The sequence below is a fragment of the Drosophila sechellia genome, chromosome 3L (genome assembly GCF_004382195.2).
Source record: "Drosophila sechellia strain sech25 chromosome 3L, ASM438219v1, whole genome shotgun sequence".
In the NCBI taxonomy this organism is placed as follows: Eukaryota; Metazoa; Arthropoda; class Insecta; order Diptera; family Drosophilidae; genus Drosophila; species Drosophila sechellia.
In genome coordinates, this window is record NC_045951.1 from 10,291,917 (window position 1) to 10,319,126 (window position 27,210).

The window sequence follows — 27,210 nt, forward strand, 5'->3', positions numbered from 1 at the left end:
GCAGTAGAAAGGCAGAAAAAATGAGAAATAAACAGACTCAAAATAGTGGATAGGGGCTGCCAAAGAGTCTGAGGAAACTTTATTAAAGAGGTAGACACGCTTCTGCGATGGACGAGAACACTCCACTCCACAATTACGACAAATCCACAGCTCTCTCGGTACCACGGCACTCGAAATACCCCAACTCTTTCGAGTGATAATGCGAACGAACCCCAGAGAACTCAGGGAAACTCGGTGCTGGGGGATAAAAATAGACAGCAGAAAGGATATTGTAGCAAAGTGGAGGAACTCTGAGTGCCAAAGAAACGTAAAAGAAAAAACGTAGCAGTGGAAAATCTAGAGGAAAAGCTGCGGCAAAAGGGAAAATCTCTGCAGTCGTCGCCATGTGTTGCATTTCAAAGTGTGTGAGTTATGGGCAGGGTGTAAATGGAATGAAAAACCTCCGAACAGAAGAAACACTGCCAGATGAGACGACAAATTACAAGATGTCGAGGGAAGACTGTACTATGATTCTCTGCACCTGCGAATCAATCAAATTCCAGTGCTGTGAAACAAGTTAGCTTTCACTAATTGGTGTCTGTATGCGGAGGTAACATGATAACGCGAATTAGAATTGCTGATCTTGATTTATGGGTTGTTGAAAAAGAAAAGTGACTGTGAAAGCTGCAACGATGCACCTAAATTGGTTTATGATATTCTTGCCTATTCATTTTGTTCGGTGCATTTTCGTAAATTGCCTCTGAATTGGTTAAAATCACCCATCCATTTTGACCTAACATTACTGTAGTCTCATAAGGGTCAAAAGCAATCTAAAGTCAAAGTACTTACCGTATGCAAATGACTGTTGGGTAATTAAAATCAACTGCATTTTGACCCTACTCAAAGTCTGCCCTTCTCAATTGCATATTTTGGGAGGGCTCTTATATCAAAAATTCCCAAAATATTTGACATTGCATACATAATATTTGGATGAGAATGAGGAAAAGCCACAAGGCACAAGTCGAAGACCAAGAATTCGGTTCAGTTGGGATGGGAAATCTTAATTCAAAGGCCAGGATATGCATTACATTTTTAATTGCTTTGGAGAAGAGAGTTTCCAGTGGGGAGAAACGAAGGACCCACAAACCCTTTGGCATATTGAATTCCAATCAGATTGCATCATGGGGAAAGTTTAATCAATTTTAATTAGGAAAAACATTTTTCCATGATTTGAATATCCTATCTTAAAGCGACCAAGCAAACTAGTTGTTTGAAATGGTGTACCATGAAATAAGTAAGAGCTTTACGATAATTAACTGCGTAAAAAGTTATAAACTTAACTTTTAGTTATATGTACATTATGGGGATGAAAACTACACTTGCTTAAGGGGAAAATGCTCTTATTACTTTTATTTGATGAATCTGCTTAAAGCTTTGCCGAAAACTTTATGCTCCATTTATTTAGTTAGACCGTAAACCAAATCTCCGACAAAAGTGAACTTTTTATAATAACAAAAGTTCAATAGCAGTCTTTTTTGTCAGTAAAAAACTTCTTTCTAGTTCTAATCCAAAAAGTTTTGTATAATTTTCACCAAATTTACTTCCCACTCTGGAGCTGTTTTCAACGCAAATAAATTTGAACTCCTACAGTTTGACTAAAAACAATTTCCATAAAATTTGGCCTGGCTGCGCAAAAGACCTGTGAAAGTCCTGTAAAATCCCCAGGACATTTATCAACAGAGCTTGTACCGGCAGCTTATTATTCTCCATTTCAATGGGAAAATTTTAATTAAGGCTGCGCTGGTCGATGGTCCAATGTCCATCCGGTCCACTCACCACTAAATCTCGAATGTCAATGAGACTGTGGTCACAAATTTTTGCTTCCTGGCATCCGCATTCGAAGCCATTTGTAATGGAGGCACTGCCACAGGCAGGTGTCGTTGTGGCCAACAAAAAAATGGAGAAATCCCAGCTCAAAGTTTGCTTTTTCCCTCGCTCCAACATACCATCTAAAAATGATAAATTATCCGAAAAATTTTGCAAACTCCTGAAAATTACGCATTAAATCATGCAGAAAAGGGGGAAAAACGGGGGGTGGAGTGTGGGTCGGTGCGCCAGAGGGTCACCAAAGGGTTAAGCAGTGCCAAGTCATTGTATAGTTTACGACTGAGATTTCCCAAGTGCGAGCGGGGGAAGTTACATTTTATCGCTCGCATGAGCTGCAATTTTATTACATTTTTATATTTTTTGCGTGCTGTGTGTTTCCTTTTGTGTTTTATTTAGCCAAAAGGAAAATATTTGTATGTTGCTTTACCGGTCACGTTTGCTTTTTGTGCCGGCTCGTAAATTCGGGCAAACAAACTGCAATTGCACAAGGTGAAGGCATCAGCCAGCGATGAATACACGCCCGTCCCACAGCTGGGCTATTTTGTATTTTCATTATTATTACCATGCTGCCAGCCAGCCAGTCAGCCAGCCAGCTTGCTAGCTAGCCAGGTGTAGTGGTCGTCTACTCGTCTCCTCGCTTGGCACATATTTCATGGCTATGATTTACTCCATTGTTCAGGGCTGTTGGCCACCCCAAAAACCCGGCAACAACACAGCTCGAGCAGAACAAGTGCCCTGTTTTTGGCAACGCCCCCGCAAGTCCACATCACCATCATCATCAACATTGGCAACGGCATCGAATTGTTTGTTTTGGCCCCTTGGACTTGGGTCAAAACTATAGTTAAGACATGAACCTAATTTACTGGCTGAGTGCCTTTCAGCTGTTGGCCTTTTGCGAAGAATTTCCAAATGTCTTTATCTCGTTCGTTGGCTCTCATTTCCTTTGAAAAGCTCCCTATCAGCCCATAAAACCTTGTGGCTCGATACACAAAGCTGGCCGGATTTATGAAATTTTAATTTTTGAGCAATGCTTCGGCTAAGAAGCCTAGCAATTTAAGTGTAAACAGGTAAAATACACGTTTCAATGCGGTTTTAAATGGTTAAACTTTCAACTTTACCTGTTTAGCATTGCTTTCTTATGGTTTCCCTTACCATATTCCACATTTTTTGGTGCTCACTTCGTGCATAACGCTGCGATTTAATTGCCGGGCAACCTGGTGAACCCAAGCGAATGTCAATCGATGGGAGCATCCAAAGTTCAAGAGCCTTCGTTAACGTTTGCTTAATTGCCAGTGAAGAAAGAAGCAGGCGCGCGCCTAAAATGCCATCAATTTACGCCTTTTTATCAGCCAGATGTGTAGGGTAAACGCACTCGATGTTGCCAGGATGCATGAGCATCCTTCGAGCCACTTCATGCACCCAACACATAAACTCACAGAGAGATAGACACGCTCTTAGTTTTTAATGAAGGCTCATCATCAACAATGTTAGAGCCCATAGAGGCGCACGGAAAGACAAGGTAGGGCTGCTAACCAATTACTTAGTCATTGCAGCCATTAGTGCAAAATGCTCGGGCGGGATAATTGACACTCCAGTCTGGTCGGAAGGGTGAAATCGACGCACCCCTTCTCCTCCGGTCGAAAACTATCGCCAGTACTTGCTCGGAATGCGAATACTGCAAAATGATGGGAATAGCCTTAGATCCTCCGGCTCGGCATCCTTGTTGACTCCGTCGCCATTGCCCTCTCCCGCCCCATCCATTTGATGGCAGGTGAGTTGGTGCTTCTCGATATCCGGATCGTAGCAGATATTGTGGCGCCAGAAGGAGGCGGTCATCTCGAAGTCCACAGCATTGATGGGTGAAACCATGCAAACGACCACTATCTTGTCGCGTCCCTTTCTCGAGAGCTCGACATCTTTGCACATGGTTATGAGGACATGTGAGTGCTCATTGGGACTCAGGACGCCCCAGCGGGGTTTTATGTTGAACTTGCCATGCACTGTACTTTGCACCTGGTGATTTATAGATAATATGCTTCAATAATAGTAAACTTAAATCAGATATATGTATTACCTTGTAGGTCACTGTCTTTCCGCCAACATTTTTGATGGTAATTTCTTGCTTTCTGTTGGTTTTTGTGAAAGTTAAAGTACTATGTGGTGAGATTTCAAGTGATTTTGAATTTGCAGACATATTGGTAAAAACGAATTTGAAAAACTATTTGGTTACTTTTTACATTTACTTAAAATTTAGCTAAGATTAAAAAAAAACGTGTATTTTGCTAAACAACTAGACCTCCATTAATACAGCTGTTGAAAAGGCTACTTAGCTACTTAGGAAATAAATACTTATTCCTAAAAAGGAAAAACCTTGAGTCCTAGCTTAAAATTTTCCGAAAATCCCAACATTGTTTCCCCTTGGGGATTTTAACCCTTTCTCACCTATTGAGCACTAATAATCACCTTTTAGTAACCGCATTGCGGAGGCTTTTCCCCTTTACACACAATTGACCCCGAATGTGTGGGACCAAGTTGTGGGTCATGTATTAATTACATTTCAACGGTCGCCGCTCAGGCAAATCAGAAAATCCAGACAGCGCCAACAAAACCGACAGCTAACAACAACAACATTTACAGCCAACAATTTGCTTTCAAAAGCAACAAAAGGGGAGAAACAAAAGTTCCCACACACACACAATCACTTGGATTTTGAGTTGGGCATTGCCGGGGCTTCACAATCCTTGGCCAGTCGAGCATTTTGAGCTTAGCCGGCGCTTAGGCTAAATGACCAATCAGCAGGTGGTGGGTTTGGTTGCGAGTATCCAGTGCTATGTAGTCCAGTGGCCAAGTGACCACTGCAGTGGCCAGAGCCACGATGGCAGTAGCGACAGTAGTAGCAACAACAATAAGCTGTAAAATTAATTGATTTACAAGTGTGAAAATGCGCAGAGCGGGACGACAGGTGGGGCAATGCCAGTGGGTCATAACAATAACGCCTGTCGGGAAATGGGAATGAAAATGAAAATGAAAACGTACCTTAAGAATGCGCATTTAGTTCTGGCTTAGTTCTGGTGTGTGCGGCAACACAGAGTGTAAACTACAATCCGCTTAACGGTAATTGCCCTACAACGCCCACAACCCTAAAGCACTTTTATTGCAGTGAGAAAAAATGTGTGAAATGAAGAAATGTTGATAGAAGTTAGTGGTAGTTAGTTAAAGTGAAAGTTATTCGAAATGTATTCATGAATAAATAACTCGTTACTCGTTAGTATGTATTATATTCACATCAAGTGAAATAGAGACTTGAATTTGAACTATAAACTTCTACAAATACGAACAATATTAAAAATTGTATTGTATTTTTGTAAGTTACTGTAAAATTCAATGTTTTAATTAATTTTGCCATGTTGTCGCTGCTGCTTTGTCGCGTGCTCTTTAAAGCCAAGCTAATGGCACGCCCGGCCACGCCCACTTCCTGCACCTGCTACATCCATAAATTGCGTGTAATTTTGGATTTCTTACTGTTTGAATGCTCACAAAGCTCATTTATATTTCATAAAGCTAAAGGTTTGCGGCGGGGCTGAGCAGCAGTGGGTGGCCGGAAGTAGGCTTTTGTTTTTCAGCCGTTAGTTCCTTCCGCTTCGACTGCTTGTTTATTTGCCTACGTACTGCTCCGATCCCCGTTCCGTTCTGTTCCGTTTTGTTTTGGCCTGTTTGTTTGGGCCTTGTTTGTGGAAGGCAATTTAATAAGCGTCTTGGGGCTTTGCGTGTTTCTTTTTTGGGGCTCGTCTGAAAAATGCTGAAGGGCCTTTAAGGTGGCTTGCATTAAGGAGGTGTTTCCAATTGATTGCATGTAGGTGGTTGCCTGATTTATGGTTTACTTGGCTGGGCGTAAGCCGAGTACAGAGGACAAATATTGTAACTTTGATTGCATCTAATGATTAAGCGCGAAAATCAATCAAATCAATCAAAAAAAAACAACAAGCGACAACGTCTCGATTTCTCTGCAATCGCGCTGCAATCATGAGCGTCGTTTATTTGTTGCCAAATCGCAGCTAAAATGCTGTTCAATTGCGTCTAGCTTTTTCGGGTTATTCAATAGAGACAAGTGAGCTCTCGACTTGAACGCACACAGAGAAAAAAAGAACGTATCCAATTACATTTATGTTGTAATTCTTTGATGGGAAATAAATGAGCTTATAATGACTAAGGGTTCAATTGATGGGGGCAAACAAAAATATGATTCCTGCGCTACGAGTATTTAAGTATGTAAGGTAATTAGCTGAAATAAGCACAATAGTGCATTTCATTTTGATAAAAAAAAGCATAAAAAAGAAGGACAAAAAAGGACATATATTCTCAAGTAGTTGACAAACTTTACTGCTTGTTTTGCCAGTGCAATCGATAAAATATATGTGAACCTGGTAGTAAACGGTCCACTGTAATGTGATATTTCTGGCTTGATTGCGCTTTCGGTTCAATTGGCGATTACCGATTGCTGGGTACTTCATCATTCCGTAAGCGATGTCAGAGGGGAAAAAGAAATTTTTGTCCACTCGATTATCGCTATCCAATTAAAAAGGGAAAACTTCAAACATTTCTACGATTCTTGAGGCACGGACACGTATTTAGCATGGGTTTCGCATCATTTCAAATGCGTTTCGTGGCTGCTGCAGCCCTTTGGACACGCTTTCATGATGCCTGTTAGCCCATGAAGGAAGCCGCATCAAAAATATAAATAAAAGTAAAGTTTATCTTGGATGTTTTTTTTTTGTTTTTTTGATGTTGCGCCAATTGACAGGGCCTTTAATTTCTTTTTCGTCTCGTTGCCGTGTATTTTTGGTTTTTTATTTCCTTTGGTCTTGTCAACGCATCGTTCGACTGCCATAATTCAAGTCTTTCTGTCTGTTGGTGGCACGACGTTTGCATAGCCAAACATTTGCTCTTAAATAAAAATTTATTTGGTATTTGTGCGAGTTTTTTTTCACTCACATCTTGCCTTGTTTATTGACAAGTTGGGTGAACGTGAAGATCTCTGCGCTTTTTGTTTTATGTATTTTCTTTGTGCGCTTTTTTGGATATTTGTCTTCATTTATTTATATTGATTTTTGTGCTACTGCCGTGGGTTTCGGTGCTGATTTAGTACCTACACACATATATATATATATATGTGCGATGGTAGACAGTGAGTGGTCAATGGCCAATTTCGTTTTCATTTGCTAAGCCAGTGAGTAATCACAATGCATTTATCTATCGACCTTTTCGCACACCTTTTCACCCTCACTCGCTCGCACAGTGGCTTTTCAATTATTTAATTTTCCGCTCACGTTTTGTTAGTTTTTCACGTAGATTTTTCATTGGCCCTCCAGCTAAATGCGACAAAAGGAAAATCCCAACGTAATTTCGCGATAAAAATCTTCGAAAAAGAAACGAAGCCGAAAGTGCATCTTCAGCTCTCGAAGGCGGCGACATTCTCACGTTTCCATTGGCATTAAGGTTTAGTTGATCGCCTTCACCATTTAAAGGGGATTGAAAGAGGGATGTATAAAATGCACTCAAAACAATTGCCACTTGAATCAACATTAAAGTATAAAAATCCGTTTGGGAATATTAACCTATTGAGGAATAAATGATGTGTTGGGTATAACTTTCTATCTTTGCTTGCAGTTAGCATTTTATGGCACTATTTTTTCTCAGTGCATGTGTGGGTGTGTGCTACTTTTCCCATTCACTTGCTCATGCTTCATTTGGCAAAGCTGCAAGGCAATTGATGACAGACCCGGAGTTGGAGTTTCGACTTTGGGTAAGGCAGCATAAATTCCATTTAAATGGCAAACCAGTCCTCAGCTGCATCACCATCATCATCATCATGATCATCGTCATCGTGATGCATCTTCAGCTACTTCAGGTTGGGCCATTAACAACTATGGAAACTGCTATGTGGGCAGCCCAGTGACACACTAAAGTGGCACCCCAGGAAAGCAGCAAAAAATCTTATTTTTATATATATATAAAAAAATAATAAGAAAAACAGCATGTCTGCACGAGGTAACAGAAACCGCATTTAAATGCCGGTCTGCCATTCAAGTTTCGCTTTTGGTTTTTGCAGATGCGCCAGCAGAGGCGACCAGTTCCCCCTGTTTTTCCCTTCTATATATCCCGATTTTTCAACCAACCGGTTTTATGGCTTAGCCAAGCTTGCCTAGGGCCATCTATTCTTTTTTTTTTTTTTTTTTTTTTTTGCTGGCTTTTCTGTTTGGGTTTTTGCCGTTTCCCGTTGCCAAACGTTTTGCCGTTGTTGTGAATATTGCTGCTGTAGGCACCTGCATTTGACGTTTTAGGTTTACCGTTTTGCAGTGGCCGTTTTCCACTGCTAACTCCTGGTCAGTTATTGCCCAGTGCTTTGCCCTGCCGAGGCTGTAATTTCATTCATAAAGTTGGCCTACTGTGCGTTTCGTAACTTTAAGTTTAATGGGGAAAAATGGTCAGGCAATTTCAGAAAATGTGGTCGAAGTGGGCCAACACTAAAAACTATTGTGTACGGTCGGTTTTGCTAGATATCCAAATGAGTTTTTATCCAGGGATGCTTTGAATTTTACGGATTGCAACTTGTAATTAATAGACTGACATTTTGTTTTAAGTTTGTTTGTTTATAGACCTATTTAATCCTTGACAATGCAGATAGGTGTATCTGAACATTAGGCTTAGCCCTAATGGTGTACAATAAAGCTGGGCTTATTGCGTTACAGTTCTCATTACGTATACGAGACGTGTGACGCGCTTTTCATTAATTTTCCCCACCTACAAACAGCCCACTTCGTTGCATTGCAATGCGATGATGTAGTGTTTGTCTTATTAAAAGGATGCAGAGTGGCGAACATGGCATCTTGTGTGTTTTGAAATAAATTTCCGTTCTGTTGATTTGCGAGCAAATGCACACACATGGCATCCATAGTATTTGTATCTTGTAGCTCGTCGCTAACACCCGCATGCTGCAATTTCAGAGCCCGAGCAATTCCTGCAGTCATATTACATGTCACAGCACAGCAAAACCCGTCCCTTACACCTGATCTTCCTCTTACACTTCAACACGCTTTCGCTGCAATTTCCTGTTGGCAAAAACTGAAAACTGGCAGTGGCAGAAGAGCTACCTCCCTCACGCCCTCCACCATTACAGGTGTTTGTGTGTAGTGTCCTAATTTGTACAAGGACTGGCTCCTCTCTAGTTTAATATCCTTGGATGGCTACGTCAAATTGCAATTGGCATGTAAATTGAATTGGCACGTGCTGCATTCGCTTTCCGTGGCAATTATGAAGATGTGACCTTCCATTAGGCCAAAAATCCTGACCGGATTAGATCTCACCAAAATAGGCAGTGTGATAGATACATTGCCGTGACATCAATATACATAATACTTTCCAAATGTTATCTGGGCGGCAGACGTGACCTGCATCGACCCACTTGCAACTTAAACGCCCATTGAGCAATCACCTAAAATCAGTCGAAATCAAAGAGACCCAACCAAGTTTAATTCAAAACAATCGCTTGGCGCGCGCTAGGCAAATTTTCAGTTTCAATTGGCAGCGTTTTTTTGTTAGACATATATATTTTTTTCTTTAATTGGTATTCGCGTCATGAGCCAAGCAACCGAGTTGGCCCGGCTTTTTAACGAGCGTCGCCCCAAATTTGCCATTGCATCGCGGACCAAAATTGGCGCTTCGATCGCTGAATTGCGTCAGCGATTGAGCAATTGGTCAAATTCAAATGCCTTCGCTGACTATGTCAGGTTCAAACTTGGGCGCTCGTTCGGCACAGGAATACGTTATGGGTGATGGTAATGTTAATCGAAACGGACGCACACGGCCAAGAAAAAAAAAGCGAATATATTGGTTTGAGGAAAAAGTACGCAGTCGAAAAAGTTTCACTCACCATTCACGTCACGGTTTATTAATATTCCGTTGATGTAATGCGCCCGAAACCGCACACATAATTTATATATAATTCGGTTTGACTTCTGACAAGTGTGGCAGCCTTTCGGGTTTCTTTAGTTTCTTTCTAAATATTTTGGTTCGATTCAACAAAAACAGAAAGTAATAATTTTAAAATCTTTCTGTCTCTTGGAAAGTCTAAGTGCAAAATTTAAAAGATGAAAGTGGGCTGTGTTTTGATATCCTTGCAAGAATTTTAAAACAAATAAACAAAAAACATGCAAATACAACCTGCTATTAACTAGAATTTTATTTCTCCAAGTAATTCTCGATGTATCAAAATTTGCAAAACAAAAGTAATTGAGCTAATGAATATGTTGTATATCGTTTTTTTGAAATGATGCCCCATTAAAATGTACACTTTTTCCTATTACCCAGTGTAATTATATTTCACTTACTTTTCCAGTTTTGCTTCTTTTTCGAAATGCATTTCCCAGCGTGATTTTTTCAGGTTTCCCCCCCCACAAATATTTGAACGCATTTTTCTTTCATATTTATTTTTCTTTTTGAGGTGCGTATATAATGTTTCTTTTTGGCTTTTTGCGGCGCCCATCAATCACCAGCCGTGGAATGTGTGACACACATTAAACGTAACGCATACGCAGCGTGTGCTGCCAAAACGCAATATAATATTTATAATATTTTTTCAGCATCGAACCGCCGAAAAATCGCTGGTAGACAAAACGCTTGAATGCGGCCACTTGAAAGTGCAGCAAGCGAAATTGTTGCAAAATGGAAACGTAAAGTGTTTTGTTGAAAATTCACGAAAAACAACAGTGGCGAATGTAAACAAAAAACGATGGCAGTTGGCGCTGGTGGCCCCAGTCAATAAAACAGTGCCAGCTGCCTCTTGATGTTATTTTTTTTTTTTATTCTGCAGAGTAACTACAAATGCAAATTGCCAGGGCCGCAGTGCCAAACGAAATATTTGCCATGTAAATATGGCCCAACGAAAAGAAAAAAAAATTTTGTAAAAAAAAGGAATACTTTTTCGTCCTGGCCGTCGGTCCTCGCTGTTCAAGAGCAATTAAATGAAAAATATTTGCGAATGCAGCAAAGTATTTGCTTCAAGTGCCTGTGACCCCGCGTTCAAAATGCCGTTGACAGAAAATTATGAAACTTATTGGGGAGTTGTTTAAGGATGAAGTTTCTGAATGGAAAACTTCAAGATGGGACAGACGCACATACGCAGACTCATTAAGCGAAGATGGTTGTGGTTCTCAAGTGCAAGTCAGCACATTCTGTGCGTCAGCAGTGGCCGGAAAAGCGGGGGGAAAATCGGAGGGAAAAAACATTTTCATTGGCACAACAGAATGAATTTTCATACAAATTTTATGTAAATTTAACATGACAAGTTTCTCCTTTTTCATTTATTTTTTTTTCTGCACACGCTGTTTAGTTTTACGTTGATATATAGGTGTAGCATGTATGTGCGAGCATAAGAGTGCGCATATATCATGGGTTGGCCAACGTGGCGGATGAGCAACATGAGCACCAATTTGCACAGCGGATTGTGTCACTAGTTGGGTTGGGTGCGGGGGTAGGAATATCGGGGCAGAGATACTTGCACCTCGCCTGCTTGTCATATGTGGCTTGCATTTAATTAACAAGCTAATTTTTCAAAGCGCAAATCGCCAAGATGCCGAAAAAGAGCACACACACAAATATGACGACTGCAGCAATTTGATGGCCTGTGCCAAGACAAATAGAAATTAAAGCAACTAAAACAAAAACTAAAATCATACCCATAGAGGCATTGATATATATTTGCGTCGCGTTGCTGCTTTATGGCCAGCTCGCCAAGATAGATGAACTGTGTCCATCGGATGAAATAGTTTAGCGTCTAGCCATTTAACATCGCTTTCGAGTATTTTTAAACTACACTAATTAAACGAACTAAACTAAACTGCAGCAGAAACACATTAGTATCTGTACGTTTTCGTAACAACATGACATGTGGGCAAAATAAGTGTTTCTTAATTGAAAAGCAAAACATATTTTACAGCATTTAGCATTCAAGTTGTACCATTTACCTGCATTTCTGTGACATTTGCATTAAATCTCGGAATTAATAACCATTTTATGTAAGCAGCTGGGGCAGCGGCAACCATTTTCGTTAGCCAAAAACATATTAAAATGCCACTCACACGATAAGCCTGGTTCTTTCCATTTTTAGCATCCGAAAAAAGTGTTCAGCAAAAGTTTTCTTTTGCTCCCCCCAGCCGTGTGTATATGAATTTGGCCAACAAGCAACAATAAGCTGCAAATTTTGCATATTTCATAGCTGCTGACAGAGGTTGGGTTGGCAGTCCGGGCGAGACAAGCCAAATAATGGCAAAAAAAAAATGTATACAAATAAAACTGACAATTTAAAGCGCATTTTGTTATCCTCCGCTCTAAAACCCAACCAAATCCTGGCCCTCATCCAGACTGCCTGCTTGCCTGTCTGTGTGTGTCCTTTGTCTAACCGAGAGCTTAATACGGAAAGCTCTGGACCAGCTCCCGATGGGGTTACCACCTGCAAAATAAACTACCTGGATTTAATTTAGCACTTTTACGGGCACAGTCAACCCATGCACACACACACACACGAGTGGAAAAATGCTAAGCATGATGAGGTACGGGAAGTGGAAAGCCCAAGGTTGTAGAATGAAAAGTATAACCGGGTAAAAAGTAATACCCATTATATTCGTTTTAAATGTGTACTGTAAACATGCTCAACAATGAATAGAATGAAAATTAAATAATTTTTTTAGCTTGTGATTAGTGCTTTTGGTATAAATCACTCACCTTCATTTTAAATCAATATAATATATATTGTATACAATTTAGTTGCATATATGTACAGCGAGTAATTTCAGAATATAAATAGGATTGCTTAGAAAAAATGTGTAAAGGATCGATGCATTTGGAACACTAATATTGGGCTGCACATATTTTCATAGAAATGTACTTAGAAAATGTTTCAAGAAAATTTAGAAATTCGACAGAAATTAAAACGCTAGTTTTAATATAAGAGTGACATTAAAAATATATACAGAATTTTTCTTAAAATTTATTTAAAATAGGTATCCACTATAAAAATCTCACTTAGGCAACATATTATAGTAGAATTTCGTCGAGTTTTAAATAGGGGGTACTTACACTTTTACGACCATTACTAATCCATAAACCCATCTCTCTTTCTCTCTCTCTCTGCTTTTCTTTCCCCGTTCTCTCTTTCCGTTTCTTTTTTCTCTTCTGAAAATGCAGCACATGGTGCAGGCGGGCGTGGCGCCTTTCCCGGGCGCTCCGGCCGGCTATGCCGCCGCACCGAATCCTGGAGCAGCGGTTGTTGCCGCAGCGGCCGCCGCCCAACAGCAGCAGCAGCAGCAACAACAACAGCAGCAGCAGCAGCAGGCCCAGCAACAGCAACAACAGGTGGCCGGCGGACCACCCAACGCCGCGGACAGTTTGTCCATGGCGGTGGCAGCGGCAGCGGCCAAACAGTCTGCTGATCCAGTGACCCAAATGAAATCGGGCAGCGAGGCCGCAGGATCTGGCAACAGCAATAACAACAACACAGCTGGGGCGGGAGCAGGAGCGCCAGGCAACGCCGGAGGATTGACCACAGAATATTCAAGTGGCGGCTGTGGGGGCGGTGGTGCATCAACGGCCAATTCGGTGGTGGTGGCCACCAGTGTTTCCGACGTTGTCAACGCCTCGCTGTACATGCAACAGAAGGTGAGTTTGCCTGGACAATTGTTTGACCTATGCCCCCATCCTCCGTAAACCTACCGACCGCCAACCAACCCACTTTCAAACCGCCCACCACCCACCAATACACCGATTCAACCCATTCGCTCGCAGTCTATTTGTGTTTGTGTGTGTTTGTTATGCATTTGTAGCGTTTGGTTTTTGGCTTTTGGGTTCGCTACGGTTTGGTTCGGTTTGGACTGCTTTGGTTTGTAGCTCTGCTTTGAATTGGGTACACACACTCACTACACAGATGGCGACACACACACACACACACACATATTCATAAACACATGCAGCGCTACACTGAACGAAAATTCATAACCCAACTGACATACACAGAAATACGTGAATATTTGTTTTTACTATGATTTTAAAATATGGTGAAAATTTATGACATACCTTTGAATTTTTTTTTTTTTTTGGTACTGGTTTGCTTGTAGTTTTAGTTATCAATACAAATAACTTTTAAATTTAGTTTAATAAACAGATATTATATGCTTTTCTTTAAATGTTATATTTGTTAAATATTTTAGAAGTCCGTTTAAAAGTTATCGAAAGCAATATTTTTGTATGTACCTTGTTAATTGGCTCTAATGGCTAAAAATCAAACGTAAAAATATTCCATAAAATTGTTGTCAATATTTTTGCCAGTGTAAGCCAGGGCATACAAATAAAAGCCGTGCTTGTTATCGCTATGGCACCTGCTCTTGTTTAGTCGGTATGTGTTGTTGGTGTGAGCGCATTGCTTTTACATTTTTAATTGCAGCGAGTTGCACAGAGAAAAATGCCAGCAGCAAGCAACACTCACGCACTTTGGTATTCACAAACACATCCACTAACACACACACACACACACGGTTTTCACCTGTCTCACCTGTGTTTGTTTGTGTTGGCCGTTTTTGTAGCATACTTTCAGTGGCTGGTTCTTATTTGACCCTGGAGCTGGGTATCAGTTTGCTGTGTAGTTTATTGTTTCTTCGCTTCTAATTAAAAATTGACTATAGCACACACGTTGGCATAAAGATGCAAGTGATTTCCATAGTATCTCTCAAATAATGTGCATTCCATAAAAGCATATTTATATTTTTACCAACTTTAAAAAGAGCAAGACATAAATGCTTGTGGCAGAGGAGGTCGAGATGGAAAATCAGCTGAATAAATACAAACCCTTGTTTGGTCATTGACCAACAGATATTTACTTATGAAAATGGATTCGTGTATTCGAATAATTTAACAGCTAAGAGCATTACTATATTTTTCATATGTAGGCCAACTTTAAGCAGACGAAAATTGAATTTAGTTAGAAGAAAGATTGTGCCTTGCAGGTGTAATAAATACTCAAATATTTAATTAGGCGACATAAATGTGTTTTGTGCTTTTGTTCTTTTGCAACCTTTGACTGGCTTTACCTTCAACGAAGTTCACAATTAATTAAATTGTGCGCTCTTCAATTAGAACAATACGCATACGCCATGTTAAACAATATTAAACCTCACACTTTCAATAGCTCTATTGTTTGTGTGGTTGTTTGATCGGCCTGCGGCAATTTGCACCGGAAATGCCAAATTATTTCATTCTTGAACATGGGTTGGGAAATTTAATATGCCTATTTTAATACGACAGAAGACCATGGTTAGTTAAAGCAAATCCTAAGTATTAAATCCAGTGGTTAAGTCTCTTGAATGTGCAAACACTTTGGTCAACACATTTCTATTTATTTCCTCTCGTCCAAACATTCAATTACTCAGAAAATTCCATTCAATCAAATGTTTATCAATATTAATTGGCTAAGCAACAACTTAAAAGGATGTCAGAACTGGAAATCTAGATGAAATGTAAATGAAAAGTGGAAATGGAGACCGAAAAATGAAGAGATAATCTTGGGAAATTGATATGAACTGAATAAAATACAAATTTATAGTCGCTTATTGCGATTAGCAATTTGCATCTCACCGACTCGAAAGTAAAAACAATTTTAATCTTGTTTTTTTGGTTATTATTATTTCATGTTTTTGTTTCAACGAATTATTTAGATTTAAGCAATGGTTTTGTTCAATGCCTTTAACAATCCCGATAATTGTATTTTCTGAAAATGTTTAGAAATAATTGATGATACATAATTTGGGAATGGAAATTTATAAACAAGCGAATAAGTTATTTATCAATCTGCATTTTGTCACAACTCATACTTTAAAATATATAATTCTCTATATGGTAACTGTTCAAATTATATATTCAAGGCATGTTCCACGCAATTAAGCAGCTGTAAAAGCGATTGAGAGTAAAAAATTAAGCTACCCATTTAAGCAAATTGTTGGTGTTGGTCGCCTGCCTTTCTGCCTGTCTGGTTTTTAGTCCATTTCTACACGCTGTCTCTTAATCCAAGTCCTCCACACAAACACAATCACGCAGATAAACAGAGAGGCTGCAACTGCAACTAAAACGCAAATCCTTGTTGTTATCTGAAAATTTATCACAGACAAATCTGTCAACACAAACACAGACACAGTACGAGTACGAATACGAGTACAATGGAACCAACCTCGCAGAACCAAGAGTCCCAGGTCCCATTCCGCATCCACTGACAAATGGACATGCCGTGGACCAAGTGCAGCAGCCACCAGAACACCAGCAGCATCTGCAATCATCGCTGCCCCCACAAAATGTGCTCAGCATAGTGAGTCAGCAACCAAACAAAAAAAAATATAAAAAAGTTTAAAAAAAAATTATAATAAAATATACAGACGAGGAAAGAATACAAAAAATGAAAAACAAACCATACAAAATAGAGCAGAGACGGGTGGACAATTGAAATTTACGTGCCAGTTTCTTGGTCTTACCACGTTTTTCTTTCTACCATTTTATTCTCCTATTTGTTTACCAAGCTCATCTTCATTAGGCGACCAACCGACGACTGGCCATGGGTAAAGCTGCTTTTTGCCTCAACTTGAACTCTTTTGTAACTGCATTTTTTTTATACGCATAGTCATCATCAGGGAAACATTGTTCGTTATGCCTGGCAAAAGCAGATGCTGGCTAAGTTTCTTATAATTAATTGAGTCGGGGAAATTAAATTCCAACTGTGGGTAGTACAGCTCAACCCAAATGCGATTATAGGGATTTGTGTACACTTTATGTTATCTTCATCAAATATGATGTCCTAGTGCGCTTCGTCACTATGCGGACCGCTGTCCAAAGGGAATACTTTAGTAAACTTGGATTCATTTCATATTACTTGGGTTTTTATAATTTTCCCATCAATAATCCAATCAAATCTCACAATCTTGTCGTGCTAGCTTAAATTAAGTTTTAGGAAATAAATAGCTCCAATCTGATTGGATGTTACTGCAAAAGTAAGGCCACACAATGCATTCAAAGTTCAAGAATAATACCCAAGTCAAATATTCAAATCAAAACAATTTAGTGCAAATTTCTTGGCCTTTTTTTTTGCCGGCCAGAAAGTTTTCAAATTTATGCAGAAATTCTTTTAATACCAATTCAATCCGAGCCGCCGAGACCTTTTTTCAGCCATGTCGCGTGCCGCACATAAAGCATTTCGATAAACTAAAAAGCGTTAAATGTCATTTACGTGTAACCCGATACCCGAAACAATAAACCCTCCGCCACCTCCGCCAGTTGGCCATTTATGGGGCCAAAGTTTTTCACGCCATTTCACTTTGGGCCCGAAACGTTCGGTAAACATGCAAACCGAGAACAAAAATGAATAAAAAAAATTGTAGCAGAGGATGCAAAGCGTGGAAAAAATGTATTTTGTCACAGGGCGGAGGAAAAATTTGTTTTAGATTTATGTGTCAACAATGCGCAGCAAATTAAGTTAAGCGTTATTTCTATTGCCTACATTATGGGGCGAGGGCAAAATCTGTTTATATTCCTTTTTTCCTACTGTTCATTCTGGTTTTTATTGCATTGTCATCGAATTTGGTCGCCAGCGTAAATTGGGAATATTTCATATTATTCCGGATCGGGGAAACTGCCGTAGGAGGTTGGGGGGATTGGAACAACAATAGCATACCATGCCATGCCATCGATGGCAAGTACATTTTCAGTTTTAATAATGCAGAAATACAAAATGCAAACATTTTCGCGGGCTCGTTGGGGGATTTCTGCTGCGCTGTGGTGGATTGGGTATATTGCAACAGTTTGCGCGACAGTTTTATTGCATAAGTCAACACAAGTTTGTGCTACAAAATACGTACGTACACATTCATATGTGTGTGTATGTATGAAACTTGCAGCTCCTGTTTTCTCTGTCTGTATCTCCGTGTGTGTACATATATGACTTTTTTTATTGGGTCAAACCCCCACACACACACACATGTATGTATATATAGATGCGTATGCCCGGTTTTTCCGCACCTCTCGCAGGATTTTCATCTCTCCCGGGATGTAAACCACTTGAAAATTGTATTTTCATTTCAATTGTTTATTTATTGCGGCACTTGTTCGCATTCGATTTGCCAGGCAGCACTGAAAATTCAACTGCAAAAAAAAACGCACGCAAATCAACTGCAAACAACAACGGCATATAGGTGGAGTGCTTTTGAAAGTTTCACAAAATCGCTTTTCCACCAAATGATATTGGAAAAATTTAATTTTCACTTTGGTCGGTTTTTTGGGAACGCAAATTTTTGAGGTAGCAAGAATACATGTATATCGTGAAATAGTAATTTTAATAGAATTACAGTATATTATCAAAATATGGAACATTGGGAAATTTAAACAAAAATTTTTATAAGTAAGGCTCAGATTGCGCATTTTTGTTTTAAGCTATTACATTTTGAAGTAAATCATATTTGAAATTATGTTAATGCCATACTAATTCATTCATTATTTCATGTTCTTCCTTGCAGTCCACAGTATTGATCGCCAATGAGGCAGCAGAATCACAACAGAGCTCCGCCATGCCAAATGCCGGAGGCGGTGGAAATACTGGCGGCGGAGGAGGCGGCGGCACGCCCAGTTCTCCGCTCAGCAACTCCCCGTCCAGCGCAACAGCCTCGCAGGCGGGCGGATGCGGACTGACCCTCAATGGCAGTGCCACCGAGGGCAGCATGTCCGGTGATACATCGCCGGTGGCCAGTGGTGAACCACTACTGCAGACGCCGCCCGCCCTCCAACAGCAGCAACAGCAGCCGCTCCTGTGCAGCAGTCCCACATCGATGCAATCGGCGGGCACCTCCGTGACGGGCAGCTCGATAGCTTCCGGCACATTGGCGGCCACCAGCAGCAGTGGCGTTGGCCTTCTACCCACCACCGGATTGGATAGCATTGCCAATGGTGGTGCACCAGCAGGCTGTGCCGTCGTGCCGGCCAGCACATCGCAGGTGATCGCCCACCTGAATGCAGCAGCCGCTGCGGCCAGCGGCATCATGTCGCCCACCGCCAATGTGGCCACTAGTCTCAGCAGCGCCCTAGTCCCGGCCCAATCGGTCGCCGCCGTTGCGGCCGCCTCCCTCGATGCCAAAAGTCAGCCGAAGCGGCTGCACGTCTCCAACATACCGTTCCGCTTCCGGGATCCCGATCTGAGAGCCATGTTTGGGGTGAGTACGGACGTGGATTGAATCAAGTTTATTATAAGCAAACACAAAAATAGCATACATTATGGAGAATCAGTACTAGAGCTACTACTTAGTACTATGTACTACGTAACTTAGATATTAAAATACAAGGAAGTTAGAAACTGACTTTGTCTTTTTAAATAAGAATGTTAACCTTTTTCTCATAAAATTTAAATTATACACAGAACGAAGATCTGCTTTAGATACATCTTACAAACTTGACTATCCCTTTGAAAGCATGCCGAAAATTAATATTTATTATTTTTCTATTCCCCAGCAATTTGGCACCATTTTGGACGTGGAAATCATCTTCAACGAACGCGGCAGCAAGGTAAGTTGCGCCAAACTTTCCATACTTTCTAGAAAGAAGCACGCCGTCTCTTTCTCTGCAACTGTATCGCCTGCCTGCTCGCTCTCTGTGTGCGTCTCTGTCTCGCTGGAGTCGCCATCTCTCTCTGTGCCGCCAATTGTGCGGGACATTTTGCATCTAATTGTCGCACAATTCATTTGAATTATGCACTTCAAGAATTCCCAGATGAGGAGATGTCTTTGTCCGTCGCCAGGGCAACCTTGTCGAGTTGTCTTTTTTGCAGCATTATTATTATGCCCGGTCTGCAGCTGGAGCCAGGTGAAAATAATTGCATAGTTGCCATAGCACCAGGAATTGTGCATAATTCAGGAACGAAGCTCCAACACCTTGAGATGCTCAAGGAGTTTTTGGCGAAAGAATGAGTGGCGAGGCGAGGGGCAGGCGAAGAAAGTGGCGGAATGAGTAGTAGGTTGCTAAAGCAGGGCACGTGCATGTCGCAGTCGCCAATCTGAAAAATATAAAAAACACCCAGCCCCAAAATCCCAATCCAACAACCGACCCACTTCAAACCCCCGGAGTACAAAGATGTGCCAATGGCCCCTGTCCGAAAAGCATGTCCTTGGCCGCCTTGTTGATGTATTTGTAGCTTTAGCTTTATCTATTTATAATATACATAATATATACATATATATATATATAAATATACTACGACTTCAACAAAACCCGAAGAAGAGAGCTGACTTTGTTGTACCAAATCGTTTAATTTTTAGTTTTTTTTGAAAATCGTAATCTATATACTCTATATGTTTCTTTAATTGCATGTTTGATTGCGAATGGCAGGGATTCGGTTTTGTAACATTCGCTAACAGCAACGATGCAGAACGAGCACGCGAACGTCTACACGGCACCGTGGTTGAGGGACGCAAAATCGAGGTGGGTGCATGCCATATCATATATACAACTTACCAACCAACACATACACACACACACGCCACACACACATACACACAACTAATATATATTATGTAGAATGTATCACAGGAGTGGTGGAAAGAAATTGCTTTTCAACTTTTAATCCTTGCGTGCCGAAGAGATATGGCTTTAAAAATCCATCATCCAACTACCCTTTTTTTTATCTGTTTTCATTTAATCCAAGGAATAGCGCACAGTGATTGATTCTTATTTGCCTTTCATTAAAAATTAATTACGCATTTCTCATTTTCGCCTTCCCTTCTGATTAATTCTCACTGGGTGAGCCGCAAATAATTGGCATTTAAAATATGCTGAAAATGCGCAAAGTACGAAAAAGTACGTCTGTCCGTCGGTTGGTTAAACAAATTAACTGAGCCGCATAAAAGGCTGAAATGCAATGTTATTTCCCCAGCAAATGGCAACGGAAATCGCGCGAGTCTAATTAAGTCCCAGTGTCCACAAATGGATGCCATACATGTATGCATGTTCATGTGTGTGTGGCGCAACCGGAAACGGAAATGAATGTCCGTCCGCTCACTGAAGGCCTTCAAAAATTAATTTTCTCAATTTTTTCAATCGAAACAAATGGAATTCAAAAAGTATTCACTATTTGTGTAAATACTTTTCTACATAAATGTTTTCTTTGTTACTTTTTTTATGAGCTTAAACGGATTATAATCCTTCGTTTTTTTTTCATAAAATTACAATAAATGTTTAAAAGCCTTCCCGGCACACACTCACACTTCCACAAACACTTTGAACACTATTTGCAAAGATTTTCGTAATTGTTAACTAACACATAATTTATTTCTACATTCTCTATACATGCGAAATTTATAAAATTATATATATATATACTCTGCTCATATGTGTGTATATGATATAATGAAAAATCTTAAAAATTCATCACCAAACCAACAACAACAACTACAACCACCACGCTCGCTGATCTATCAAAAATTAAATCAAATAACCAATTGTGAAGGTGAATAACGCCACTGCACGTGTACAAACCAAAAAAGTGACAGCAGTACCCAACGGTAAGTGACCCTAACACTCAACCCACTCAAACTACACACCCACACATGTAATCGCACACATACCCACACCTATATATATATATTCACATACATACCTACGTGGTAGCTAAGTTTAAGCCACGTAATGAAACAAGTTCAAATGTTCGGCTAAGAAATGCAATTACGATGAAATGCAACAGCAGCAAAAGCTACGAAAATAGCAATAAAAGTCTGCTCAATTTAAGTGTGCATTGTTTTTGCTGCTATTGTTTAGTTTCCTAACATTCCTCAAGTTTTAGTTTTTTTTTTTTTGTGTTTTGTTCTCCGTTGTTATATTGTTTGTTTTGGGAACTTTTCACATCAAGTTCTTTGGTGGCCAAAAACTGAAACTAACTGAAACTGAGAAATTGAGTTGCCAGCGAATGAATGTGTGTTTCCTAATGAAAATGTTACAATTTTGTTTCTTTTACGTTGGCAGCGCACGCTAGAAAAATGTTCCCCGGCCTAAAGAAATCCAAAATAAATGCCACTAATTTGTGGGGAAAAGCATATTGAATACTTGTATAACCCCATGCATTTTGTATATTTTGTAATTTAAAATCAAGGGGTTGTTGCGGCTGTCTAACTAAAACACGCATTCAAAAAACACCAAATATAATATTTAATACACATAAGAATTAATGCGTATTTGTGGTTTCGACTAAGTTATGTTTTATGCGTCTGCTTTGACAATGATATTATTGATGATGATGATAATGATTGACCAGCGTTATTTATATGATTTTCATTTTGTTTTCTCTCAAACACCCCACACAGTTGTACTGACCAAAGATGGTGCCATACCGGCCCCAGCTCTAGGTGAGCTAAATCCAAATCCAACCCCCAAATATTTCCCATAAAAAAAATAAAACAAAAGCAAAAACCAAAATGAAATAATGAACGTATTTCGTAATCTTTTAGTTTTTGTAACTTGTGTGCCTGCTATGACACGAATGCTCGCTGCTTGCAGCTTCCGATACCTTCCGCCCAACTATATAATCGTTTGATTTAAATCAGAGGTCCTTCGAAATGCCTTGGCATGTTGCACGTTAACTGTTGCTAACTGTGTATTGTACTCGCCCACCCTCCATTGGCTGAATGAAATCAAAATTTGAACTCGCCCCCAAACGATATTCTCCACAAAATAGTTAAGTTTAATCTTGTAATCTGTCCTAGCATGCTGAATAAAGCTAAATAAATAATTTTAGGGCCAAGCGAGAATTATCACTAGTAGCTTATAGCCACCAATAATATATATGAATATGTAAATGTTTTAATGAGAACAAGGAACAATAAAGTTCCCTTTATCTCAGCAAGAGTATTATATTCTTTCCACAGAAACGGAGTCTATTTCTTTACTCATAAATCTCTTAAAATTTCATAAATTCTATCAATTTTTTACTTACCCTGATCCTTACTAATTCGTATTGCTTAGCTATCAGCTTTTTTCTGAATGTTTTTTTTTTCGATTTGATATTCCTCTAAATTCGAAAATCAAAAACATCTATCTTAAAGTTCACTCAGCCAGAAGTTCTTAGTTATTTCTTGTGCCATTTGCAGTTAAGCGCAGTTCAAATGGAAGTTGTAAGTCCCCCACAGTTTTTTTTTTGTGCAGAAATAGCTATAAAAGGAAGATGAGACGAGCAAGAAAATAAGTTGAAACCGAGAAAAGTTTTCCATGCAATGTATAATAAATTATACTGCTGATTAAATCGTCTTCTCTGTGTTTGCCATTAAAAAGTATTCACAGCGCAAAATCTATACTTTGGGTAAGCTCAATACGATAAGCCGCTTACAAACCGAGCAAACCAAACCAAACTGAACCGAAACCCAAGGCATCAGATTGAAAAGGATGCGATGGAATGGGATGGGATGGAAAACCGAGGAGTTCTCTGGCAAAGCGGCTCAGGACGATAGCAGCTTTTCTCCAGCTCCATCTCCGTCTCCAGCTGACGCTCCTGTTCCCCGGTGGTTGGTTATCCTGCTGCTGATGCAAAATGCTTTTGTATTGCCAACAAAACTTAGACTCGGACACAAAAAGGCCAATATGGCTGGAGCCGAGGAGCAGGTTTGCCATCCCATCCTGACAGCTCCCATTTGGCCCCGTTGTCCTTGGCCATGTGCACGTGCACCTAATGCGCTTCATTTGCGTTGCACTAAATGCTGCTGGAGACCAAGAACTTTACCGGCTGTCGCAGGACATTTCTTCCTATATTGTACACTACAAAAAAGAGACACTTTGCTGTAGTAGAAGTGACCATTAAACCAATATTTAGGCAGCATTAGAAATGAACATAGAAAATGATGATGCAAAAAACTTTAGCAATAAAGAGCCAGTACTCTTTATTTCGTTCAGTGCAGCCAGAAGAAAGAATCGAAGGGACAGCAGAGCTCCATTTACTCTAGGTCCTGGCAGTCACTTTATCACGTTTCGAACTGGCTTCTTTTGCATGGCAAATCGCCTGCTGCATTATTACCCAGCTGGAGGACGCCTCACGTCGTTGTCCTGCTCGTTAGGCGGCAGTCGGGGATTCAGCAGAGCCAGTCAGTCAGCCATTTAGTCAGTCAGTCAGTCAGTAAGTGAAGCGGTAGTCGGGATAATTGCAAATAAACCACAAAGTTGCAAACATGTGGTGCTGGCCCACCCTGCTGGCAAAACAAACCCGCTCGAACAGACACTCGCACACGCCCATAAATTAAGCAAAAAAAAGTAAAGTTTTCTGCTTATCCTGGAGGCGGAGTGGCACCCTGATGGGGCAAGAACGTTTTATCCAAGCCCTGTGTTTTGTTATGTCTTATATGCAAATGTGCGCACCCCACTCGCTTACTTTGTGCATTTGCAAGAAAATTTACTCCGCATAGGTTTATTTTCCCGCACAATTTTCCCCCTCTGACTTCTGCCTCATCATCTTGCCATTTTTACTTTGTGTGTTTCTTTTTCTTTTTAGTTTTTTTCTTGCGTTGATCCTTTGACATGTTAAACTTAATGCGCCCTGTCTTCTTTACCATGGCCTGTCTCTATATATACCCTTCATGCTGGTGTCTTTCTGTCTGTCTGTTTGTCTGACATGTCTCTTACTGCATTTTTCGATGGTTTTTCTGGGTATTTATTTTGCCATTTTCCAAGGCAATTGCAGACTCCTGTGAATTTCCATTGCACAAAGAGCAGAGCTCATTGTGTAAGCATTCGATCGCTGGAAGGAAGCAATCATGGCTTGCTTATTTGTCATTTTGTTAAGCATTTCTGTAGTATTTGCCATGAATGTAAGGCTTAAATCTACTGAGAGAGAAATGCTTTTGAATTTATATATTGTAATCCATTTATTTCGTTCAATTACTGCTCAATTTCCCGACTAAACTGTCCTCTGTACTAAAACTCTATCCACTTAAAGTTTTGCGCTAAATTATGAAATATCATCTGCATAAAACCCTTTTTCTCTATGTGAAAATTTTAAATTTACATACGTATGCAAATACCCCAGTTCCCAATGAGAGAAAACACAAGGATGCTGCATGCAACAGCAAACAATGAAAACACAATGCCACAAATCAATTAGAATTCTACAGTATTTAACCAATTACCATAAGCACTAAAAAAGAAAATCAATATATAGTATCTGTTATGGAGCTGCCTGTTTTTTTATGTGCCTAAGACATGTATCCAACAATATTTATTATAGGCAACCCAAAAAAAAAAGGCAAAATGCTACAAAAAAAAAACCCTATTTAAATGCGAAACTAATGAAAATATTTTCTTTTGCCTTTTCCATGCGAATAATCATATATATATATGCAAAAATATATAAATCTCTTGCCGGACACACAGTTTGCGTACAATGGCCAGAAGGTAAGCGTTTTGTCCACTATTTTCCCTTTAATGTTTTACTGCTACTATTACGTATTTATTGCCTGCCGTACTTTCGTTGTAAATTCTTAAATTATAATACACACAATTAAACATCATGCCCAATACTGAGAAGCAATAAGTTATCATAAATGTACAATAATTGACCAGTTTTCGTTTCTGTAAACATACATATATAACTACATGTATTGTTAAGAGTTTTATCAACGAATTTTTTAGCTCGTAAGCCGAAAGACCAAAAGCAATGAACAAATATTTAGGCAGGGCACCAAATGTTGATATTGTTATGGCTATTTATATAAAAGCCCATGTGTAGGTCATCGTCGGGAGGATTAAAGTGTCCAGAGTTCACCAAAATGAAACCATTTTTGCGATTGCATTTGTTCGTTATTCTTAGTTTTATTTGGTTGCAATCTGCAAATATGTTTGGACAAAGTATATATTTTTACGAGCATTTACTTTCGTTTAATAGATACATGTAACGCAACTTATTTGCTTTTGGTAGGTCCTGACGGAAATTTCGTTAATCTATATAAACTATGCATACAAACTATATATGAATATAACGCTGCAACTTATTTGATAACCGTTTGTAACAGTTAAACTCGATTTTTTTTGTTTATAATTTATTTATGTTTTGTCTGCATATAACCAAAGTTCAAACAAAGTGGAAAATACCAAGCAAGCTAAAATTACCAAACCGAAATTAAATTGAATTTAAAATCATAAAAAGCCACATTAACACCCGCTCGAAAATCCCGTTTTTAAAGCTGGCCCGTCCGCCAATTTCTTTCTAGTCCTGATTTTAAATTAATAATCGATAATGACGAATAATGCTGATTGACAATGACTGAGATCATTATACTGATGGTTATGAATTTAGCATATTGCGGCTGTGTTGTCTTATGCATACTACCTACTATATATACTTTATATATCAATTTATATGCCAACTACTTTATCTACATATCCTTTTCTTAACCAGTTTCGTTGTATGTGCGTTCCATTATGATTCTGATTATGATTATGAATTTGTATTTGAATTTGAATTTGACTTTGATTATTGTGTACTTCTCCGTTGTCCTGATTTACATTATCGCTATTACACGTTTTACGTTTGGTCTGGTATTCCTTTGGTCTGAACATGTCTGAAATGCTCCTTAGCGTATACTATTTATACTCGTACTCGTAACTGTAACTGGTAACTCTCGTCGCGCGCCAAGATTCAACCAAAGTCTAACTTAGCACTAGAACTAAGCCGAAATGCAAAACAACTGCAACTACAAAAACAACAGCAACCTCATCATGCATCCCTCGAATATGTATATACTCTATATTAAAACCCCCCCCAAAAAAAAAAAGAAAAGAAAGAGAAACCCCCACGCACACTCCTAACACTTGCATTCTAAGTTCATTTTAATGGTGACCACAGAGTTGAAACAGAACTATAAACCCATCTTATCTGAAACCTATATGACAAATCCAAGGTTACCGCCTGCCGGTCGCCGCCTGGCCGTTCCTGGGCGCCCCCGTTGGCGCCGGAGCCCCCACCCTCACCCACCTTCAGCTGCCCGTCTCCATGCAGATGGCGCAAGCGCCGTCAGCGGTCGCGGGCGGTACAGCGGCGACATCACCGGCAACGGCAGCAGCGGCCGCCGCACATGCTGCGGCTGCAGCGGCGGCCACGCCCATTATGCTCGCGCCACGCCCACCGCACACCGCTGTCCAAGCAGCAACGCCCACAGCAGCAACGCCACGGCGGAGGTACGACGACCAAAAGTGTTCCAAAAGGGATCCTGATCTCAGGGTCCTTGGTGAAATCGCGCGTCTAAA

General features: G+C 40.0%; 2 protein-coding genes across 22 annotated transcripts in view; one reads left to right on the forward strand and one right to left on the reverse strand.

The window, feature by feature from the left end:
* The window catches only part of LOC6605161 (RNA binding protein fox-1 homolog 2), a 113,328-nt gene that overhangs the window by 74,322 nt on the left and 11,796 nt on the right, over nt 1-27,210 (forward strand). For 6 of the 21 annotated variants that reach the window (XM_032719524.1, XM_032719528.1, XM_032719529.1 and 3 more), the window contains exons 3-10: nt 13,108-13,578; nt 16,073-16,270; nt 18,465-19,154; nt 19,450-19,503; nt 20,323-20,415; nt 21,440-21,494; nt 22,290-22,331; nt 25,339-25,359. In XM_032719524.1, the coding sequence (XP_032575415.1) occupies nt 13,108-13,578; nt 16,073-16,270; nt 18,465-19,154; nt 19,450-19,503; nt 20,323-20,415; nt 21,440-21,494; nt 22,290-22,331; nt 25,339-25,359 (1,624 nt within the window). Of the gene's footprint in view, nt 1-13,107; nt 13,579-16,072; nt 16,271-18,464; nt 19,155-19,449; nt 19,504-20,322; nt 20,416-21,439; nt 21,495-22,289; nt 22,332-25,338; nt 25,360-26,864; nt 27,142-27,210 lie in introns of all 21 variants that reach the window. The other 15 variants (XM_032719525.1, XM_032719530.1, XM_032719545.1 and 12 more) reach the window with 7 other exon arrangements.
* Nucleotides 3,310-4,191, reverse strand: LOC6605162. The gene is made up of 2 exons (XM_002029965.2): nt 3,941-4,191; nt 3,310-3,879 (listed from the first exon to the last, which is right to left on the reverse strand). The coding sequence occupies exons 1-2, from the start codon at nt 4,058-4,060 to the stop codon at nt 3,511-3,513; spliced, it is 489 nt and encodes a 162-aa protein (XP_002030001.1). The 5' UTR covers nt 4,061-4,191; the 3' UTR covers nt 3,310-3,510.